We start from the raw sequence: 21,697 nt of genomic DNA, 5'->3' as shown, positions 1-21,697 counted from the left end.
CGATGAGCATCTTGGATAGGTATCTTGTCATCTTTCACGATATCAGGGAAGTTTTCTGCCAACAAATCTTCAACAATTCTCTCTGTATTTTCTGTTATCCCCCCCTTTTCTGGTACTCCAATCACTCATAGGTTATTCCTCATGATAGAGTCCCACATAATTCTTAGGGTTTCTTCATTTTTTTAAATCCTGTTATCTGATTTTTCCTCAAATAAGTTGGTGTCAAGTGCTTTATCTTCAATCTCACTAATTCTGACTTCTGTTACCTCAATTCTGCTCCTATGACTTTCTGTTGAGTTGTCTAATTCTGAAATTTTATTGTTAATCTTCCAGGTTTCTGGTTGCTGTCTCTCTATGGATTCTTGCAGCCCGTTAAATTTGTCATTATGCTCTTATCTAATGTTTTTAATTTCCTCTATTGCATGTTCTGTGTTTTGCTTAATTTCCTTCCTAACTTCTTGAAGTGTTCTGTATATTAATCTTTTGTATTCTGCCTCTGGTAATTCCAAGAAATTTTCCTCCTCTGGAAAATTTCTAGATTCTATTATTTTGGGAGCTTGCTGAAGCCATCATGGATTGCCTCTTCATGTGAATTGATATTGACTGTTGTCTCCAGGCCATCAGTAAGTTATTGTATTTATTTAATGTTTGCTTACTGTGTCCTAGCTTCTGTTTTTGTTTTGATATGCCCAAATAGGCTGCTCGTATGAGCTAGTTTTGTTATTGGCAACTTTGAAGCTCCAATGTCCTGTCACCCGGTGGTTAGATCTGTTACTCTGTATGTGAGCTCAGGAGTCTGCCAAATCCTCCTGTATGGATTCAGCTCAGATGCCCAGGTAGATAGCCACCAAGTGTGTAGCGCAGGCTCTCACCTACAGCCCTAGACAGGCATGGGTGATTGGTGTAGGCAGAGGCATCTGGCTGCAGCAGGGCGACACACTCTGAGCAAGGCAGGGGGCTGACGGTTGCCCCTGAGTGTTCAGGAGGAAGGCGTGTCCCTGTTCTCTAGAGCGCGTAGGTGGGTGGGTTTTGCAGCTGGACTATGAGCACCTAATGCTGTTGGCTGTAAGGACTGGGGGGCACCTCTTATTCTTGGGTCCCTATCACAGGTGGCTAGGTGGCATGGGTGGAGCCACCAGTCCTCAGGCCCCTGACGTGGGTAGGTGAAGACCCTGCTTAATGGGCAGAGCAGTGTCAAATGTCATGAACCTGCCACTTCACAGCTGAAACAGCTGAAGTTAGACTTCAGGTATATACCCTGTTGTACTGCGGTAATAAGGGCCTACGCTGTTGAAATGGGCCCACAAAAGTCTATGCAGGGGGAAAGGCACTCAAAGTCCGTGGATCCCTTATGCCTGTGCCCAGCCAAAGGAACTGTGCCTACCCTCAGTTCCTGACTTAGGGGAGTCGGCAGTTTATTTTTTCCTCTGTTAATTTGTTGACTCTCCAAGGCAGGGAGAATGGCTCTGGGCATGTGATGGATCCTACTTCCAGTCCAGGGGACTCGGCAATTGCTGAAGCTGGTCCAGGACCCAGTGCAGAGCAGGGAGCAGAGAGGTAAATAGGAGAGAAGTTTTCCCTAAGGGGGGTGTTTTTGATCCGTGCAGTAGGCCATATGCAATTACTTAACTTTCGCCGATCCAGTGCTGCTTCTCACTGGTTCTGGGTGGCCGTGTAGACTCTCTGGCACGGGGTCTCTTCTGGTGCAGAAAACGCACCTCCTGAGCACCGCCGCTTGCCTGCCTCACTGGTCACCCCCAAGCTGTTCAGGCCTGAAGGGCTCAGGCTCTCGCAGGGTCAGGTCTGGCAACTCCTCACTGCTTCCGAACTGTCTCTCCCTCCCCCTGCCACTCAGTCCAGTTCCTCAACTCTGCCTTTGATGTTCAGGTCTTCCAGATTGCCATACATAATCAATTCACTTGTTTTTTCAGGTCTTCATTGTAAGAGGGTCCACTGGAAGTGTCTGACTACTCCGCCACCTTGGTCCCACCCCGGATTTTTGTTTTCTTTATGTTGAAGTGTAATCCATACTGAAGGCTGCAGTCTTTGATCTACATCAGTAAGTGCTTCAAGTCCTCTTCACTTTCAGCAAGCAAGGCTGTGTTATCTGCATATCGCAGGTTGTTAATGAGTCTTCCTCCAATCTTGATGCTGCATTCTTCTTCATATACTCCAGCTTCTAGGATTATTTGCTGAGCATATGGATTGAACAGGTATGGTGAAATGATGCAACCCTGATGCCCACCTTTCTTGACTTTAAACCATGCGGTATCCCCTTGTTCTGTTTCAATGACTGCCGCTTGGTCTACGTACAGGTTCCTCATGAGCACAATTAAGTGTTCTGGAATTCCCATTCTTCGCAATGTTATCCATAATTTGTTATGATCCACACGGTTGAAGGCCTTTCCATAGTCAATAAAACAAAGGTAAACATCTTTCTGGTACTCTCTACTTTCAGCCAGAATCCATCTGAAATCAGCAATGATAACCCCGGTTCCACATACTTTCTGAATCTGGCTTTAATTTCTGGCAGTTCCCTGTTGATGTACTGCTGTAACCGCTTTCGAATGATCCTAGGCTTAAGTATGCAGATGTCATGCTTCTTCACTGCAAGAAGCTGTGAAATCTGGAAACCTCAAACGTCCAAGAGCAGAGAAGGCTAGCCTCTAGGTGGCCTGGATAATACTCCGGGTCCCTGAGCGTGTTCCTTGTTGTTAATATGTAATGAGGTAACTCTTTTCTCCCTATTTGGAGTCCCTGGGTGGTGTAAATGGTTGTTTGGCTACTAACCAAAAGGTTGGAGGTTCAAGTCCACCTTGGAAAAAAGGCCTGATGATCTATTTCTAAACAGTCACAGCCATGAAAACCCTATGCAGCACAGTTCTCTGCAACACACGGGGTTGCCATGAGTCAGAAACAAGTCAATGACCACCTTTTTTGTGTGTGTGTTTCTGCCTAATACATGTGATTTTACAGAAGCCCTAGCCAGCATGTGCCCAACTCTTCCCCCGTGGGAATACACATTATCCCATTTACAAAATTCTGGGAGGAACCTTTCTGGTGCTATTTAGCTAACCTCTGTCTAATCTCTGCAACCCATCACTCTCCCTGTTGTTCTCTCCATGTCAGAGCTATGACAGCTTTTTCTGTTGCGCACACTCTTTTCTCAATTTGGAGCAACTTCCCTGCACCCTAAGCACTTACCCCTACTCAGTTGCTTAGGGCCACCTCCAACCTTCCCAGGTTAATCATGGCTCGCATGTTGCCCAGTGCTAGGTGTAGCAGATGCCCTATCACATTTGTTGAATGACTGAAGGATGAATGAGTTGTAGGATCTCAATAACGAGCAGACCCGTCCTCTAACCTCAAGGAATGAGAAGCCAGTTTACTCACACATTCTCTGTGCATGCTCTCTGCTAGGCCCTTGACACTAAGCATGTGGTCAGGAGTTCCAGAATGGCCAGAAGTTGGTCTGACTCTTTGCAAACCTCAGTGCAAGAGCAGTAGTGGGGTATTGCTATGACTTTAAATACCTTGCTCATTTCACTGTGCTTCCCCCCACCTTCCCCCAGGCTCCAAGGGATACAAAATAAGAGTGGGGCCAGTGGGATACAAATGGCACAGTTTAGCATAAACTATGTGCCAACAAGGGGCTGTGTGCCAGGTGGGGTGGTCAGACGTGAACACCTGGGCAACAGGGACAGCAAACCCAAGAGACAGCAAGCTCTTCAAATGAGGCGTCAACCAAGAGCAATCCATGCTCCAGATCCTGAAGGAGACTGGCATCCTCTGGCAAGAGCTCATTAGTACTAAAAAAGATCTACACCAGGCCCGGGTGCATGGGGACCGCTGCTCTTTTGTTAGAAGGAATTGAAAACCTGATACAAATGCGAACAGGACCTATGGTGCAGTTGTAAAGGACAATTGTTGTTGTTAGGTACTGTCGAGTTGTTTTTGACTCATAGTGACCCCATGTAACAGAGTAGAACTGCCCCACAGGGTTTTCTTGGCTGTAATCTTCATGAGAGCAGATCGCCATTTCTTTCTCCCATGATGCTGCTGGGTGGGTTCGAACTGCCAACATTTCTGTTAGTAGCCAAGTGCTTAACCTTCGTGTCACCAGGGCTCCTTAAAGGACAACTAGCCAGCATTTTAAAGCTAGTCTGCAACTGAAGACTCATAGCTTCTGTGGATCAACTTTTCTTATGACATTCATCAAAATTAGGGCTTATAACACCACATGAGAAAAGTCATTTATGACAGCAGACCACTCCCTCCTCTTCCCTGACTTCCAGCTTCTGTTTTTGGGAGAAAAGCTAAAGGAGTTTGGAAATGGACCAAGTGCAAATATTCAAAAACTCAATCACCACAAACTGTTATTGTTTACTGTGATTTTCTCTCTGAAGACATTCCTGGCTAGCTTTGGAAAGCATCTGCGACCAGGCCTCCCTCCCCTCTTCTTTCCTTCTTTCCTCCCTTGAAGGCGACTCAGGAATAGCAAACCCTCAGGCTGTTCTTGAGTGAGAAACTCTCAGGCACAACTGTAAGTGCTCTTGGAAAGACACAAAAACTTATGCAAATATTAACTGTGCATAAGGATTTGTGACACCTTGAGGGAAATAATTCTGCTTTCAAGTAGTAAAGATGCTTAAAATTTTTTTCCTATGCTTTCTCCAGATTTAAATTTTGGAGAAAGGTTTCCCTCTTTCTGGCGACCTGCCTTAATGGTACCAAACAGCCCTTTAGTTCTAAACCTCTGGGGCTTTTCTCCTTTGGGGATGCATTTTTCTAATATTCATTTCCAATTGTGTACCTGGGCACTTCCCCCATTGTTATGGATTGAATTGTGTCCCCCAAAAATGTGTGTCAATTTGGCTAGGCCATGATTCCCGGTACTGTGTGATTGTCCACTATTCTGTCATCTGATGTGATCACTTCCATGATGAGAACTGATATAATGTGATCACCTCCATGATGTGATTTTCCTAAGTGTTGTAAATCCTATCTCTATGATGTTAATGAAATAGGATTAGTGGTAGTTATGTTAATAAGGCAGGACTCAATCTACAAGATTAGATTGTGTCTTGAGGCAATCTCTTTTGAGATATAAAAGACAGAAGCGAGCAGAGACACCTGAGGACCTCAAACCACCAAGAAAGCAGCTCCAGAAGCAAAGTGCATCCTTTGGACCTGGGGTCCCTGTGCCTGAGAAGCTCCTAGACCAGGGGAAGATTAATGTCAAGAACCTTCCTCCAGAGCTGACAGACAGCGAAAGCCTTCCCCTGGAGCTGGTGCCCTGAATTCGGACTTCTGGCCTACTGGATTGTGAGACAGTAAACTTCTGTTTGTTAAAGCCATCCACTTGTGGTATTTCTGTTATAGTAGCAGTAGATGACTAAGACATCCGTCTTCAATGACTAAGTAGAGATGACTTGTGCATCTTTTTGCAAATGCGTACATTTTTCTCTGACTGGGGAAGATTCTGACCATCAACGGAGAAGGGGCAAAACCAAATGGAGGAATCTCAAATTCCCACAGAAAAGTCAATTTTTGAAGAGGTAATCCTTAGGAAAAAAAACACATTATTTAATTTTCAAATAAAGGAATATCAAATGAATACAGTCAAAGAAAAGATATTTTGCATTTAGTCATTTTACAAGAGATGCCTAGTTGTGAGAACCATCTAGAAAGGCACAGGGTAACCTTAGGAGACAGTGCCAGAGACTAGTATCAGGAGTTCCACAGTGATAAATGCATGACGATGTTATTTGTATGTAACAACGATGAACTCACATCCTTGAACCCCTTCAGTTCAGTCATCTGCCTACCTGTCCCTTCCATTATTCTAAAATGTAACAGGGTTCTACTGGATCCTCAGATAAAGAATCATTCTGAAGGTAACAACTTGGCCAACACCAACATCACGCCTCTCATTCACTCCCAGGCACTACTGCAGTATCAATTTGAAATAGGATGCAAGGATGGATTTGTTTCAACTTGGAAATAATTCGATATGTATGAAATTCAAATTTGAGCACCATAGAATCATTTTCCATCTAATGAATTGTCATCAGAAAAAGCACCTTCAACAGAAATAAAAGAAAGGAGAAACAGCCTGTTAAAAGGAATACATAAGGATAAATTTGTCAAGAATGAGTCTCCTTAGATTAGTGGTCTTTAATTAGTTTTCCCAAAACATAGATCACCTGTCATGATAATTTAAATAAAACTGAAGTGTTAGTTTTGCCAGGAGTTACTTATACCTAAATTACATTACAGGAGGAGGAGAAGAAGAGGAGACCTTTCCAATAACAATATCCAAGAGGATAAGGGTCTCGTGGTAGAAATTTCCAATTCTGAGCTGATGACACCTCAAGGCATCAATTTAAGCATTTGCCAAAGAAGTGTATTATAAAACCTCTTTCTCACAGTACTGTTTGAAGCAGGACGTAACTGAATATTACCTCCCATGAATCAGGCTTGAATTGTTACCTGGGTCCTCTTTTAGGGGACCAGTCCTGCCCGGTGGTAAGCTCTGAATATAAGGGATAATGAGCCCCATCACAACAGAACTGTATACCTAAGAGGGAATGTGTGAGGAGGCAAGCGAGGCAGGGCCTGCATGTGACTGCATGCTGGCAGACCTGTGTCCAAAAAAAACACCTCTTCATTAAGTGTTGAACTAAAACACCAAAATACTCAGCTCTAAGGCTAGGAACTATACCTCCTCAGAGTGAGCCCACATCTCCAAGTTCGTGGGCTATTCTAAGCTGTGAAAGCACGCCCTTCTGGGGGCTTCTACCACACTCCCAACCGTGTGCATCTAGAGCTCTCAGTGGCTCGGCAGGGGCAGCTAAGCAGAACAAGCTCTTTCTGCTTAAAATGTAAATAGGAGTGGCCCGGGTGCCCTATTCATGTATCCTCAAACATCTCCACATCATGGGCCAGAGAATGTTCTAGATGTCAGCCACTGGGAAGCCAGCATGACTTGATTACGCCCTGTTCACATGTCTAAATGAATCAGAGTTGAATTTGAATCTTTTAAATTCAGAAATATCAAATTCTCTATACTACTTGTGATTATGAAAACCCTTAGTACACACACTTATTGTGTAAGCAAGACCTAGAAAGGAATGCTAAAACCACTTAAACAGGAAATTCTGTGTAAATTCCTTAGATTTGTTCATATAACTACAGAAATATCAGTTGATAGCACATCAATCTGAATTGCCTAAAGGGATCTGTTTAGCATTACTGTCACCTGATGCACTGGAAAGTCAATTAGCCCAAGTTAACAAAGCCTCAATTTTGTCATCCAGACTCTATCTTCTGTGTTAATTCCTTCCAGAGAGGAATTCCATTATTTGTTTACATGAGACTTTTCCTTTGCTTTTCAACATTAGCTTGTGTTTTGTTCAGATTAAAAGCCCTTTATGTCAGGTTGGAAGGTTGTATTTCCTATGCTACGCACCAGGGGCTACAAGTGACCCAACTGAAATAGCTTATTCCTCTGCTATGACCAGGGGCTAGGATGAAACCTAGAGACCATCTACCAGCTTCCTTTTCAGATGAGGAGACTGAGGCTAGCGAGGTAAAATGACTCACCTTATGTTATAGGTGGCTTTAGCCAGAGCCAGCTAGTACTAGAGTTCCAAACTCAACCAGAATTACATAGGATGAGAGTTGGAACTGTTATGGATTGAATTATGTCCCCCCAAAAGATATGGTGAAGTCTTAACCCCTGGCTTGTTTGGAAACAGAAGCTTTGAAGATGTTGTTGCTGACATGAGTTTATAGCAGGTTATAAAAAGATTACGGTGGGTCCTAATTCAGTCTAAATGGTGCCCTGTAAAGGATGGCCATGTGACCACTGAGTTATGCTTCAGCTGCAGGCCAAGGAACGAACACTTGGGGCTACCAGAAGCTGAGAGAGACTAGAAAGGCTCTTTCCCTGTAGCCTGTGGGGAAGACATGGCCCTGCTGACACCCGGAATTCAGACTAGTGGCCTCCAGAACCACGAGACAATACCTTTCTGTTGTTTAAAGCCACCCACCCACTTTGTGGTATTTTTGTCATGGCAGCCCCAGGGAAGTAACACAGAACTGAAGAATCTTCTGATTTCTCCACTTTTTACTAACACATGTCCATCTCTTCTCGCCAAGTTACTACTGTATCCTGTGTGATTTTAACAAGGCACTTGCCATGAGCCCAGGCTTGGATACAGGTCCAAAAGGGCAGGAAATAAGATTCTCTGGTCAGCTGAAGAAAACCATTTACTTTATTCAACAAATAATGGATAATTTTTAGAGCTTTGACTCCTTTTAAAAAAATGATCTTTGGTTAATTATTATCTCCCAAGCATTTATCCCTCAATCTCTAGGTTTAAATTCTCTTGTAGTAACTACCCCTAAACCTATGCCTGTGATCTCAACTGCAGACAAAAGCAGATCTTTCTGCAGTAATTAAAAAAAAAAAATTTCCCAATTTTTTTCATGCTAAGCTATGACAATTAGTGCAATAGATTTCCTCCTTAGAAGGATAATTGCATCTTTAAATATATTTTTCAGATTGCGGAGCTTTGCTGCCGAGGCATATTTTAAAAGACAGAAGGCGAACACATTTTGTGACCCATTCATTATTGACTTCAATCATTACAGGGACTGTACTTTCTGCAACACCAATGCTAATTATATATAATGTATCTTTCCAACATGAGATCAATTTTTAAGCAGGCCAATAAGAATGATCATGTCACAAACGTAAACTGAGCTACAGGGTGGATTCCATAACTTCATTTAACACTGACAGTAGCTCAATTTAAATTTTGAAAAAGTAAATACCTTTAATAAATTTGGTGTGAATGATTATATATTTTGATACAACACTGTACAGAAGAATGCACATATATAAATCTATAGATAGAATTATATACATTTCAACATATACCACATATATATATATTTTTTCTACTGACATTTTTCTCTTTAGTAAAACAAAGCCATTTTACTGTACATAGATGTGCAATGCTACATTAAGTCCTGAGTAATTTAAGGGATCATTAATGAGTTATTATAAATTCTAGTTTTTCAACTAAAGATTCAGTAGATTCTGTAGCAAAAATGTGAACAAAATAATGTTTAAAAATATGCACTCAGCTACGCGCTCATTTTGTGCTTAGCAGAGGAAGCTGGAGAATGCACAGTAGCCAATTTACATTCAAGAAAACGTTCTCAAATATTCAGGATTAAACAAATATCCTATTTGTATGGATTTAAAGAAGTTTTAGAGATGTTGCCTATATCCAATTGGTCAAGCATGGAAGACTCCAGTCATGACTGGATTGAAAATCCCTTTCGCAGAATATGAAATTCTGTGTAAACATCATTGTTTAGGTATTATACAAAAGTTCTGATTCGAACAAGAGAAAAAAGAAAAAATACAATGAAATAATTTAAAATGCTTTTGTTGAGATACAGCCAGCTACGTGGAAGGACTGTCAAAAGTAAAAGTGTATTTTGGTGACAGAGGAAACCAGATGAAAGTCCTCTAAGGGTAGTCTGGTAAGCCATCTGCTTTGGAGGGCCCAGGTCGGTTTGGCTTGGGGAGCCCTGGAGATAATCCACGTTATTCTGCCACAGGGGACGGACTCCACTGCGCAAAGACAAGGAAGCACTATGGGAAAAGGCCATGTTTAATGGCAATGGAACAGTGACAGATGCCTGTCAGGGTCCCTACCAGCAGGTGAAGCCTCCCATTCCCTGAGGCACCTGGTATGGAACACAGGACAAGGGACAGGTCAGCTGCTGTGGCTGCTGGGCCCTGCGTGGGAGGTGGCCTTGCACCGGGGAGGCCTGCCTCGACGAGAAGGCACTGCGTTTGTGGTTCTCTGTCGCTCCCACTACCCTGTCCCATGGCTGCTGTAGTCGAAGACTCCTTTCTTGAAGAACGGCGAGAACTCACAAATAGTGTGTTTTGACAGAGTCAGCCCCACTTTGCTGATGTGCAGGGGAGATGTTGCAGATTGAAGCATCACGCTGAAAAAGTTCCTGAGGTATTTCTGAGGGAGAGACAAGAGTTAAAAACACGGTCAAGACACTGTGGGGTGGAGTCAAGGAGAGAGGAAGAGATGTCCAGAAACAACTTCCCATCCACCTTGAAAGAGCAATCACTGTCGTTTAAAATGGCACACTGGGAACCTCCTCCGCCTTAGCCATCGGCTGTCTTAGTTATCATTACACCAACAGAGAAATATAGTCACTGTATAAAAACACCAAAAATACCAAACCCACCACCGTCGAGTCGATTCCGACTCACTGCCACCCTACAGGACAGAGCAGAACTGCCCCATAGGGTTTCCAAGTAGCACCTGGTGGATTCAAACTACCGACCTTTGGGTTAGCAGCCGAACTCTTAATCACTGCGCCACCAGGATCCCCTATACAAACACAGATGGGAGATTTCTGTGGTTCTGGGCTCTGATTCACAGCAGCACCACCTCAGGCCAACAGGCAGACTGCACCCAGGGAAATGCCAATGGGGCCTAGCAAGGGGGGCCTGCTTTTCAGCAACCGTGTCACCAATTAAAATCCTATTTTCAAAAAGTCATTTTTCCCAACTTACTTATTAAAGATAAACATGATTAAAAGAAGAAAACAAAAAAACAAAAAAAAAGGCTAGCCATCTGTACAATGTTAAATGTGCTGCTTATTAGCATTTTTAAATTACACAGTCAGGATCAGCCTTGAAGCCTTCTCAGAAACTAAAGGAAAAGAAATACTGGGCATAAGAAGGTTGGTTCCAAGTACTAATATTTACAGATCATTTTGCAAACTGTATAATTAACAATGAAAAGAAATTCTTAATACTAAAATTAACTTCTCTGAACCCCTGCATCCGCCCACCCCCCGCATGTGTTTGTGACAACGCTGCACCCTTTTCTGGCACTGAAGGAGCAAGGCCCGTCGGAAACTAGGATCCCAGATGATGAGGACGAAATCAGAGGCTGGTGCTGGGCAGGGTGTGTTCAAGGAAAGACACGCAAAAGTAGTTCCTGTATTTCAGGTCAAGCAACTCTTCACTCTAACAGAAAACGGGGGGAATGGGGTGGCTGGGTTAGGCCTAAACCTTTATTAATGTTTCAGCTTGTGTAAAAAATATAAACAATCCTGTCACAAACTTAAACAAAATAATTATGGACTTGAAGTAAGAAGAACAAAACTGTCGAAGAAACACAGCCTATTCCTCAAGCAGTGGCTCCCCACAGGCAGCAGTTCTGCCCCTCAGGAGATACTTAGCAAGGTCTGGAGATGCTCTGGATGGTCACGACTTGCATCTAGTGGGTGGAGGCCAGAGACGCTGCTAACATCCTGCAATGCACCGGACAGCCCACCACCACAAGAATTAGCCAGCCCCAAATGTCAAAGAAGGCCTGGCCTAGACGGAGTAGAATCTAGTGACCTCCGTGAATTGTCAACTTGAAATTTACTTCTGAAAGTAGGCACTCAAGGAAAATTTGTTAGCTACTTTATACTTATAATTAACATCTGCGCAGTAACTTACAGTTTCTAAAAGTCTTCTAACACAACTCATTTTTCACAACTTTATGGAAGTAAAACTGAGGAACAATAAACTGTACAATCTTTTTTCAGCTTTTTTTGCTGTAAATATATAATATATATATAAAACACAACCTCATTTGCCAAGTAAATGTTTTTCACGTATACAATTTAGTGACAGCAATTACATTGATCATGTTGTGTAATCATTACCAATATCCATTGCCAAATTTGCTATCATCCTAAACAGAAAGTCAATGCTTCCTAAACAGTGACTCTGCCTTTCCCCTCCCTTCCATGCCTAGTAACCACTAATAAACTTTGTTCTCTATACATTTGCCTATTTTAGATAATTCATGTAAGTGAGATCATACAATATCTGTCCTTTTGTGACTGACTGACTTCACTCAGCATAATGTTTTCAAGGTTCATCTATGCCGTAGCATGTATCAGGACTTCATTTCTCTTCATGGCCAAGTAATATTCCATTGTATGTATATACCACTTTTTTTAATCCATACATCTGCTGATAGACATTTAGACTGCTTCCATCTTTTGGCTATTGTGCATAGTGCTACACTGCACATTCTTTAAATGTATAATATGATGAATCTTGTATACACCTATGAGATCCCCATCAAATCATGTATACACCTGTGAGACCACCACCTAGACAGGTATACACGTGAGACAACCACCAAATCAAGATAACACACATTTTAATCACCCCCAAAGGTTTCCTAATTCACTTAATTTTATGTTATCATAATACTCTGCCTAAAATTACGTGTTATCATTATTGAAATACCCATTTTCGGGTGAGAAAACTGTTGCTGGGAGAGGTGATACAACTTGCTCCCAGTAGCAAGGCCATCAACCAAGAGGGAAGAGTTGAAAACAAGTATCCTTAATTCAGACTCTGTTTTCTTTGTTCAATATTCCTAACTTACTGGTCTCAAGGTAGCCTCTAAAGAAAGGAATTGAAATTAAAACAGCTCTCAACTGGAAGGTGCCAAAACCAACTGCTAAAAAATAAAGATCTTAATCCTTCTACTTACTGGCCTCAGAGAGGCAAAAGGGCACTCTCTGGGGAAGGAATCAGAGAATATCAACTTTTAGAGGAACCTGAATTCCGCCCAGCACGGTTCCCACCAGGGCCATAGACTACACCCAACCAACCAGTGCTCCTAATGAACACACATGCACAAGTGATTGCTTCTGGAAGATCAGGAGTGAGATAACTTAGGATGAGGAAGGTGAGCTGCGTGCACACCTTGTGGAGAACCACAGCTCCCCGACAGTATAACGAGCAAACAGAGCCGGAGCAGCCGGGCCGGCGTCACCCAGCAGCTCCTCGACAGCTTCTGCTTTAGGTCTCCACTAGGTTGCATTAACGTGCAGACAAGTGTTCATGACAAATCTGTCTTCAAGACGAATTCTGGCAGAATAGAAGGTCATTTAAATCTTGGAACAGATGTTGTATCAACATTTGTCATAATTAGCTCACAAAGTTGGGTCCCTTAAAGGGCCAAAAAACCCCTGAAGAGTATAATAAGAAGCGAAAGTTAAAAGTTTAAAAGAAAAAGAGAAATATTTGACGCACCTTCTCTGCCAGAACGCCACCATAAAAAGAGCACAGTAAAACAACTACAGATAACGCCTTTTTCTTTAAATAAACTCATTAGCATGTCTTGATGAAAACTCAAGATGGAAAGATCTGATCTAATTCTAAACATTCAGAAGCGTTTTTTACTTTGCAAAACAAATCTTCGCTTAGCAGCAGAATTGGGCAGCCTTGGCTTTCTTTAAATAGATTGCTTCCTTGGTGCAAAGAAATGATTTGATTACAAAGTGTTTTTTGCAGTGGCTTCGAAGTGCTCTAAAGTATAGAAAGTGAAACGTGACCTTGGTGGCTGTGGGCAGAACCACATGTTTGAAGTGGGCTGAGCACATACTTCCTGGTAAATGACAAAAGCAAACGACTAGGGCTAGGGCTGAGGATGGAAGAAGACAGAAATAAGATTCCAGAAGATTCTCGACGTCACAATGTCTCCTTGTTTGCAGTTCCCTATCATCCCTGGCACAGTGCTAAGCTTGGGAAAAGCACTTAGAAGAAACCTTGATGATTGATCTTGATGACTTTTTTCCAATTGCAGTATATATACAGAAAACTGTACATAAGTGTACAGCCTAATTTGTTTTCACACAGTGGACACCCCTATGTGATCAGCATCTAGACAACATACATTTCCAGCCACCAAGCATCCCTCCTCACACTCCCTCCTCCCAGCTACAATCCTGCCCTCAAGGGCCATCACTATCCCAACTTTTAGTGCCAGAGATGAGTTTTCCCAGTTTTGCGTTAATGGAATCACATAGGATGTGCTCTGTTGGGTCTGGCCTCCAGTGCTTAACGTGTTTGCGAGGTTCATCCACATTACGCGCAGTTGTAGCGGGTTCAGCCTCACAGCTGTCTAGCAATTCACGTGTGAATATGCTGGGAAGGTGACTTCAGCAAGGGGTTGGGCAAGGGTGACTGGTTGGTCCTTTCATCTGAGCTCTTCTTCAATACTGAAATCTACCTCCACATATTTTTAGTGTCTGGCCAGTCAGTTTATTACTATTGCGTTGATAAGGAAGTTTCCCCTTAGGGTTTTAGGCTCCATCTAAGATCAGCCATGTACTAGAACTCTGCCATTATTTATATATAGAATGTATGATTATACATATACATATTTACATAAATGCACACTTATTTATACGGCTAGTTTTTGTGGCCAGTGCTGACAGTGTTTTCCACCACATCTGTGGGCGAAGGGGGAAAATTAAAGTCCTCCTCTCAAAGCTATCCCTTTACTGTTGACCCAAAGACATTTCAGCTTTTCCTGACATGTGTAAAATAAGCACAGGGGCCAAGCTGCATCCCCAGGGCAGTACACTTTGTAAGTACTGCAAAAACGGAAGGACATCAGGAGTTTAAGTGACTTACCAAGGTCAGAAGGGCAAAGAAGGAAAAGGATTTGTGAAATCCAATATCCAATTTCTGTTTCTGACTTTCACACATTTTCTCCATTAAAAAAGAAATAAAAAGCAGTAATATTTCAATCTCTGTAGCCCATGAGGGACCACAGGAGGCCTGTAATTCTTGCCTACCCCAGTGGCTGGTGTCACACCTGAGTCTTTTCTTCATTAAACGCATTAGAGCAAGAAGGGGTCTGGGAGACAGTCTGTCTGAGCAACCAAGGGAAAGGAAAGAGGCCAAGAGAAAAAAGGCCACAAAGAGATGTAGGTAGGCTGGTCCGGGAGGACAGGAGGAAGAGCTCCTATGGAGGGGAGAACAAAAGAAGCAGGGGAGAAAGGGAAATACCATGACTGAGGGAGATGCATGTCCACAATTTATTTGTTTACCAAGTTGGCAAACAGAATTTAAGAATAAGAAGAAATATATTAGTTCTTTATCTAGCTTATTTAGTTTTTGTTGTATGAACCAACACCAACGTATAAATAAGGTGTTTTTTTGCCAATACTTTCAGAAAATCAAATTTAGATGGCTAATCTTTAAGGCATATTTCAGTATTAAAACGCTCGTCTACAAGTTTCTGGTATACTTTATTGTTTTGGCAAGTTCACCTATGCAGGGACAGCAAGCCGGGGTAGAAGTACCTAGGAGAAATGAACCCCCACCAGTCTGTCCCAAAGAAAGTGCCACCTGGCACGTGATTTTAGACATCTCCCTCAAACAAACAAAAGACAAAATCCTATAGTGAACTGTGAGCTTTTAAAATGAGGTCAAAAAAGATGGGTAGAAAGATGAGGATATCCAGAATGTCAAAGTGCCTCTCCCATGCTCCCTCAGGCTCGAGATTCACTTCCTTCTAAAAGTGGCCCTTTCTTATTTTTTACTTTTGATGGCAAAGACCCCTCCAAGTGTATCCTTAGACCTGTCTCCTGTGTGCACACACAACTCGGAGCAGCTACCACCTCATTACTATTATGGAGAGGCCATTTACCAAGGGCATACAATGTTCTAGGCACAGTGAGAAGAATCTTTAATGGTGTAATTCCCACAACAGCTTTATGAGATTGTTGTTGTTAGTGCCATAGACTCGATTCCGACTCATAGTGACCCTCTGTACAACCGAACAAGACACTGCCCAATCCTGCACCATCCTCACTACTGTTACTATGTTTGAGCCCGCTGCTGAAGTCACTATGTCAATCCATCTCATTGAGGGTCTTCCTCTTTTTTGCTGACCCTCTAATTTACCAAGCATGATGTCTTTCTCCAGTGATTGGTCCCTCCTGATAAGATGTCCCAAATACGTAAGACGAAGTCTTCCTTCTAAGGAGCATTCTGGCTGTACTTCTTCCAAGACAGATTTGTTCCTTCTGACAGTCCATGGTATAGTCAATATTCTTCGCCAATACATGATAAAAAGGCATCAATTCTTCTTTGGTTGTCTTATTCACTTGCCAGCTTTCATATGCATAGAGGCCACTGAAAATACCACGGGCTTGGGCTGGGTGCACTTTAATCCTCTATGTGACTTCCTTGCTTTTTAACACTTTAAAGAGGGCTTTTGCAGCAGATTTGCCCAATGCAATACGTTGTTTGATTTCTTGACTGCTGCTTCCATGGGCAATGATTGTGGATCCAAGTAAAATGAAATCCTTGACAACTTCAATCTTTTCTCCATTTATCATGATGTGGCTTATTGGTCCAGTTGTGAGGATCTCTGTTTTCTTTATGTTGAGATATAATCCATACTGAAGGCTGTGGTCTTTGATCTTCATTAGTAAGTGCTTCAAGTCGTTTTCACTTTTGGCAAGGAAGGTTGTATCATCTGCATATGGTTAAATTGTTAGTCTTCTTCCAATCCTGACGCTGTGTTCTTCAGCTTCTGGGATTATTTTCTCAGTATACAGACTGAATAAGTATTATGAATGGATACAGCCCAGACACACACCTTTCCTGACTTTAAACCATGCAGTATCCCCTTGTTCTGTTCAAATGACTGCCTCTTGATCTATGTACAGGTTCTTCATGAGCACAATTAAGTGTTCTGGAATTCTCATTCTTTGCAATGTTATTCATAATTTGTTATGATCCACACAGTCGAAGGCCTTTGCATAGTCAATAAAACACAGGTAAACATCTTTCTGGTATTGTCTGCTTTTAGCCAGGATCCATCTGACATCAGCAATGATATCCCTGGTTCCATGTCCTCTTCTGAATCTCGCTTGAATTATTAGGTAGTGACTACTATTACCTCCATTTTATAGGTGAATAAACTGAGTTTCAGGAAGCTTAAGTAATGCACCAAAGGTCATGGAGCGTGTAGGTGGGAGAGCCAGGACTCAAACCCAGAACTTTCGACTACAGAGCACAAGCTGCTGTCCACAGAGCTCCTCTCTGCTGAGCACTGCTGTATCCCACTGGACAAAGCCATCTACACTGGCCATCTCGACTGCTTGAGCCACATATACTGTCTTTCACAGGCCCTGGGTTTCTCTAGAGTGATGTTCCATATAGACGCTAGGAGAAACCTCTCTCCTTATGAGGATTATACCCTTCTTCATGGAGTACAATGCAGCTTTGCTCATGCTCCAATATCTTATCTATACTTAATGACTTGGTGGGCACTGGCCATTTTTGACTGTTTTGTACCCACTTCCCTTCACAAAAAACACCCAGATATCCCTCTGAAGAAATCTCTCTCCCTTTTCTGGTAGTCTTTCCTAGTGATCCTTTGGTTCCCACTGCAGAACCCAAAAGGACCAACTACTCCTCTTCCTCAGTCCATTACAGCGTAGGGCCAGACACGTGGCCAAAGTTCATCCCATCAGATGCACTTCCCAGGAGCTGAATCCTGATCAGCAGCATGACCTCCTCCCAGACTGTTCTGGCAAGGAGACCATGGCTGTGTCTCTTGCTCTTAGCTCTCTGAAGATGCTCCCTTGGTTCCTTTTCACGCCCAGCTTCCTACTAATTCTTTGAGCTCCTCTATTCTCCTCTACAGAGCCCTGGTGGCGCAGTGGTTAAGAGCTTGGCTGCTAACCAGAAGACTGGCAGTTCGAATCCACCAGCTGCTCCTTGGAAACCCTATGGGGCAGTTCTACTCTGTCCTATAGTGTCGTGATGAGTCGGAATCAACTCGACAACAATGGGTATTCTCCTCTAACCCTTTATCTTTCCAGTAATCCCCCCTTTGCTTACATTCACTTGCTTACAATCAGGAACCATACCTGATACAGATGTTGGTATTAGGAATGGCATGCAGGCAACAGACGGTACGGAAAAAATAGGATATTTGGGGATTGGTTATCTGGCTGATTTAGGGGGAAAAAAAAACAAAAAACAAAACTAAAAAACCAAGACCATTAACTTTGAGGTGATTCTGATTCATAGGGACACCATGTGTTAGACAGTACAACTGCTCCATAGAGTTTTCTTGGCTATAATCTTTATGGAAGCAGATGGCCAGGCCTTTCTTCCGTGGTGCTGCTGAGTGGGTTCAAACTGCCAACCTTTTGATTAACAGCTGAGCACAAAGGGTTGTTTAATTTTTCCCATTCATATTCTGAGATGGTCACTTTGCAGCTGAATAGCTAACTAAGCTACCACTTGGAGTCTCCTGGATCCAAGGGCCCTTTGGAGCAAGGCTCTGCCAGATTATAGAGCTGCTGCCATAAAGCATTCTGAAGAGTGTGAGAAATTCAGGGACTGTTGTGTAGGGTGGCAGCCTTTTGGTCCTCAGGAGAGCCTTTGGGCTCTGCCTATTCCAAGGTTGGGAGCTTATGAGACCATTTGCTTACTATGGCCAGTCATTTTCTATTGTTTGTGATCAAGTTAGCTGACATAACCCCTGAGGGGCTGGTATGTGGCAAGCACCAGTCAGGAATCAGACAAAACCTTCCATCTACACCACAACTAAGCTCAGAGATGACGTCTGTTGTCAGATGAAGGTGTCTGCCCATGGGGCTCTTCTCTTAGGAGGAGGCTGATCCTGGGAAGCTTTCACAAACAGGATTTCAGATGGGTCAGCTCATCCTAGAGGTATATGTAACCAAGCATATATCCTAAAAGGCTCCTTGCTCCAAACCCTGAAATATTCAGGTCAATGTTTAAAAATCTAACACCAATTCAAAACATGAACTAAACATTATTAATCTTCTGAACCCAAACACAGGCTAATATGGTCTATTGGCTGTGTTAATGAGTTTCGAAAGGCAAAAACACATTCCTTCCAGAAATACAGGGTAAATCAGATATACTGTAGTCAATTACTTTAGAACTTTAAACTGGTACCTCAATCAATACATTGCATCAGGATTAAAAAAAAAAAAAATAAGGAAATATAATGTGCTGCTACAAGTGCTTTCATTGATGAAGACATTCTTGATGAAGGTCATTATATTAACATGACTCACATGGGATCTACAATGCTGTCTCAATCTGAGCTCCGACTGAAAGGAAAAGTGCCCTGAAGCTACCAGAGTAAAAGTTTCTGGTACCCTGACCAAATCTGGCCTTCAAGTAGCCTCTGCAGGGTTTTTTCTTTGCAACTCGAGATCTTCTGGGTGAAATGCTAGTCTGGTCCTAGGAACTGATCATGTGCTCTACAGCCTATCCTGACAAAAACTCTGTGAGGTCAGCAAGATATTAAATGGTGTGGCCCTCTCCATTTTGCAGCCATTTCCTCCCAGGTCTGGGATCTTGAAAGAAGGCATGGTTTTAAACCAGGAGAAGGAGGGGAGGAGGAGAGGTAACCAAGCTCAGGAAACAATGTGAATAAGGGAGGAAGGCCAGCATGTGTAGAATCTGTGTAGCGGAACTGAAGGACTTGAGGCAGAATGTGGCGGGCCTGGAATTGGGATTTGGAAGACAGATTCAGCTTTGCAGGCACTTTGTGTAACACTGTTGGGTTTATAAAGCATGTCCTGGTTCATGAGCTCACGTGACTCCTAAGGCATTCTCAAGAAGGAGCAGGAAAGGTATGCCTACCCTTTTGTTTACAGATAAGTAAACTGAGATGCCAAGAGGCAGTGAGCTGGCTGAGGTCAAAAGACCATAAGAGGTTGGCAAAATGACTGGCTCGTCAAACTCAGGAGTAAGTTAGAATGGCCTAATACAATTCTTGAGCTGCAACCCTTCACACCTAAATGTAATGTGGGCTCTCTTTGGGGCTGTCCATACCACACACAGGTAGGCTCCCAAAATTTACTCTGAACGTCAACCAACTGCCGCGTGTGTGTGTGTGTGTGTGTGTGCGCGCGCACATGTGTGCAGATGATGTGGGAATGTTATAGGCCTTCAGTGTTTAAAAGACCTCAGTCTCTTTATCTATTGGCTTCTTTCTCTCTATTTTAATTAGCAGAGGGATAAAATCGTGACCATTTTATATAATTAAAAAGTTTCTGTTTAACAGGGCTCGTAATTGTAACTGCTACCTACTGCTCATTTCATGTGTGATTTATCACCCAGCTGTGTCATTCTAACGATTTTCCCAGCCATCTCACTGTTGTGGGGCCCTCTTCATTTTACAAAATTTTAGCATACATCCATAATTTAAAGTTATTGAAATTAAAATTGAAATGTTCTTTAAAAAGGTAATGGAGCCTTGTCCGTCTTTCTATTGTGACATATTAAGAGGAAAGAGAAGTACATTCCTCGTTCCCAGAAGTCATGAGCCATGGTGAAAGCTTAAAGGCAAGTATCAGTCTAATAAGACTTAGAGGTTTCGTTTACCTTGAAGCACTTGAAAAATTCATCATCGACTGATGGATTCTGATGACAGATCAGTCCCAGATGGAGATATGCTGGGATGTTTCCAGATCTGACAGGGTTTGGTTACCACCAGCCACATGTGATGAACTGATTTGGTGGGGTCCATATGATTCACCCAGTCACGTCTTCCCAGTTCTAGGCTCTCATAAAATCAGGTCTGAATACCTCTCTCTGACTTTTTAGGTACCCTAAAATTTGGCTCCACTGGATCAAATATGCTGGGTTCCTTTCTCAACATGCTCCCAAATGTCATCCATACTCTGATGACACTGTTGTTGTTAGCTGCTGTCGAGTTGGCCCTCAACTCACGGTGATCCCATGCACAATTGAACAAAATGCTGCCCGGTCTTCTGCTATTCTCATGATCGGTTGTGGATTGAACTTTTGTGATCTATAGGGTTTTCAGTGGCTGATTTTTGGAAGTAGATCACCAGGCCTTTTTTCCTTGTCTTTCTTAATATGGAAGCTCTCCTGAAATCTGTCCAGCATCATAGCAACATGCAAGCCTCCACTGACAGATGGGTGATGGCTGTGCATGAGGTACACTGGCTGGGAATAGAACCCGGGTCTCACACATGGAAGGTGAGAATTCTACCACTGAATCACCACTGCCTACTCCTGGTGAAAACAGGGCATTTTAATTCAAGCTGTTCATTCATTCAGCACATAGGTAACGCACATCTACTCTATATGACACAATGTGCCAGGCCTGGGGTACCTAGTGTTGAAGAAAACAGTGCCCACCTTCCCAAGGTGCATGGGCTAGCCTGTGACATTACCTCATTGTTTAGAATAATTCCTTCCTTGCTCCTGTTGGTGCTTTGCTTCTGTCATCTAAATCTTACTTATATTTTAAGGACTGGTTTAAGGTTTGGTCTTTGTCGACTCCCCTCTTCAGACTTCATTCATGTACCCAATGACCATTTATTAGAAATATGCATGCCAAGCACTGGGCTAGGTGCTGGGGATTCAGTAGTGAATAAGACACAGTTTCTGTCCCAAGTAACTACAGTCCTGTCATGGAGACAGGCAGGTAGCTGAAACATGGCTACAAGAGACCAGGAATGAGATGCTTTAAGAGCACACAGGAAAAGCACCCAGCCAGTCTGAGAACTGGAGACATTTAAACCAAGCCTGAAGGGTAAGTGAGAATGAACCAGGTGAAGATACTGAAAGCCAGGTCCAGGAAGAGTGAAGAACGTGTACATAAGCCTAGAGGTAGGAAAGGGAGCTTTGGGGCACTCTCCTGGAAATGGACTAAACTGGACCAGGTGCTCCACCAGTCCTCACGCCCTAACAGTCCTCATACTTGGTCCTGTGGTGCTGGGGTTCTGCCAGGCCTGCAGCAAGCTT

General features: G+C 42.9%; 1 protein-coding gene across 6 annotated transcripts in view; it reads right to left on the bottom strand.

Moving 5' to 3' along the window:
* Positions 1-21,697, bottom strand: part of KIF16B (kinesin family member 16B) — a 447,597-nt gene that overhangs the window by 52,044 nt on the left and 373,856 nt on the right. For 2 of the 6 annotated variants that reach the window (XM_023731422.1, XM_023731425.1), the window contains exon 24: positions 5,319-10,058. The exons of 3 other annotated variants lie outside the window; for them this stretch is intronic. In XM_023731422.1, coding sequence (XP_023587190.1) covers positions 9,900-10,058 — 159 coding nt within the window. In that variant the 3' untranslated portion in view covers positions 5,319-9,899. Of the gene's footprint in view, positions 1-5,318; positions 10,059-21,697 lie in introns of those variants that run through there. One more of the 6 variants, XM_004376454.1, reaches the window with a different exon arrangement.

The sequence above is a fragment of the Trichechus manatus genome, unplaced genomic scaffold, assembly GCF_000243295.1.
Source record: "Trichechus manatus latirostris isolate Lorelei unplaced genomic scaffold, TriManLat1.0 scaffold00042, whole genome shotgun sequence".
Taxonomy (NCBI): Eukaryota; Metazoa; Chordata; class Mammalia; order Sirenia; family Trichechidae; genus Trichechus; species Trichechus manatus.
This window is presented reverse-complemented; position numbering and strand designations above follow the sequence as displayed.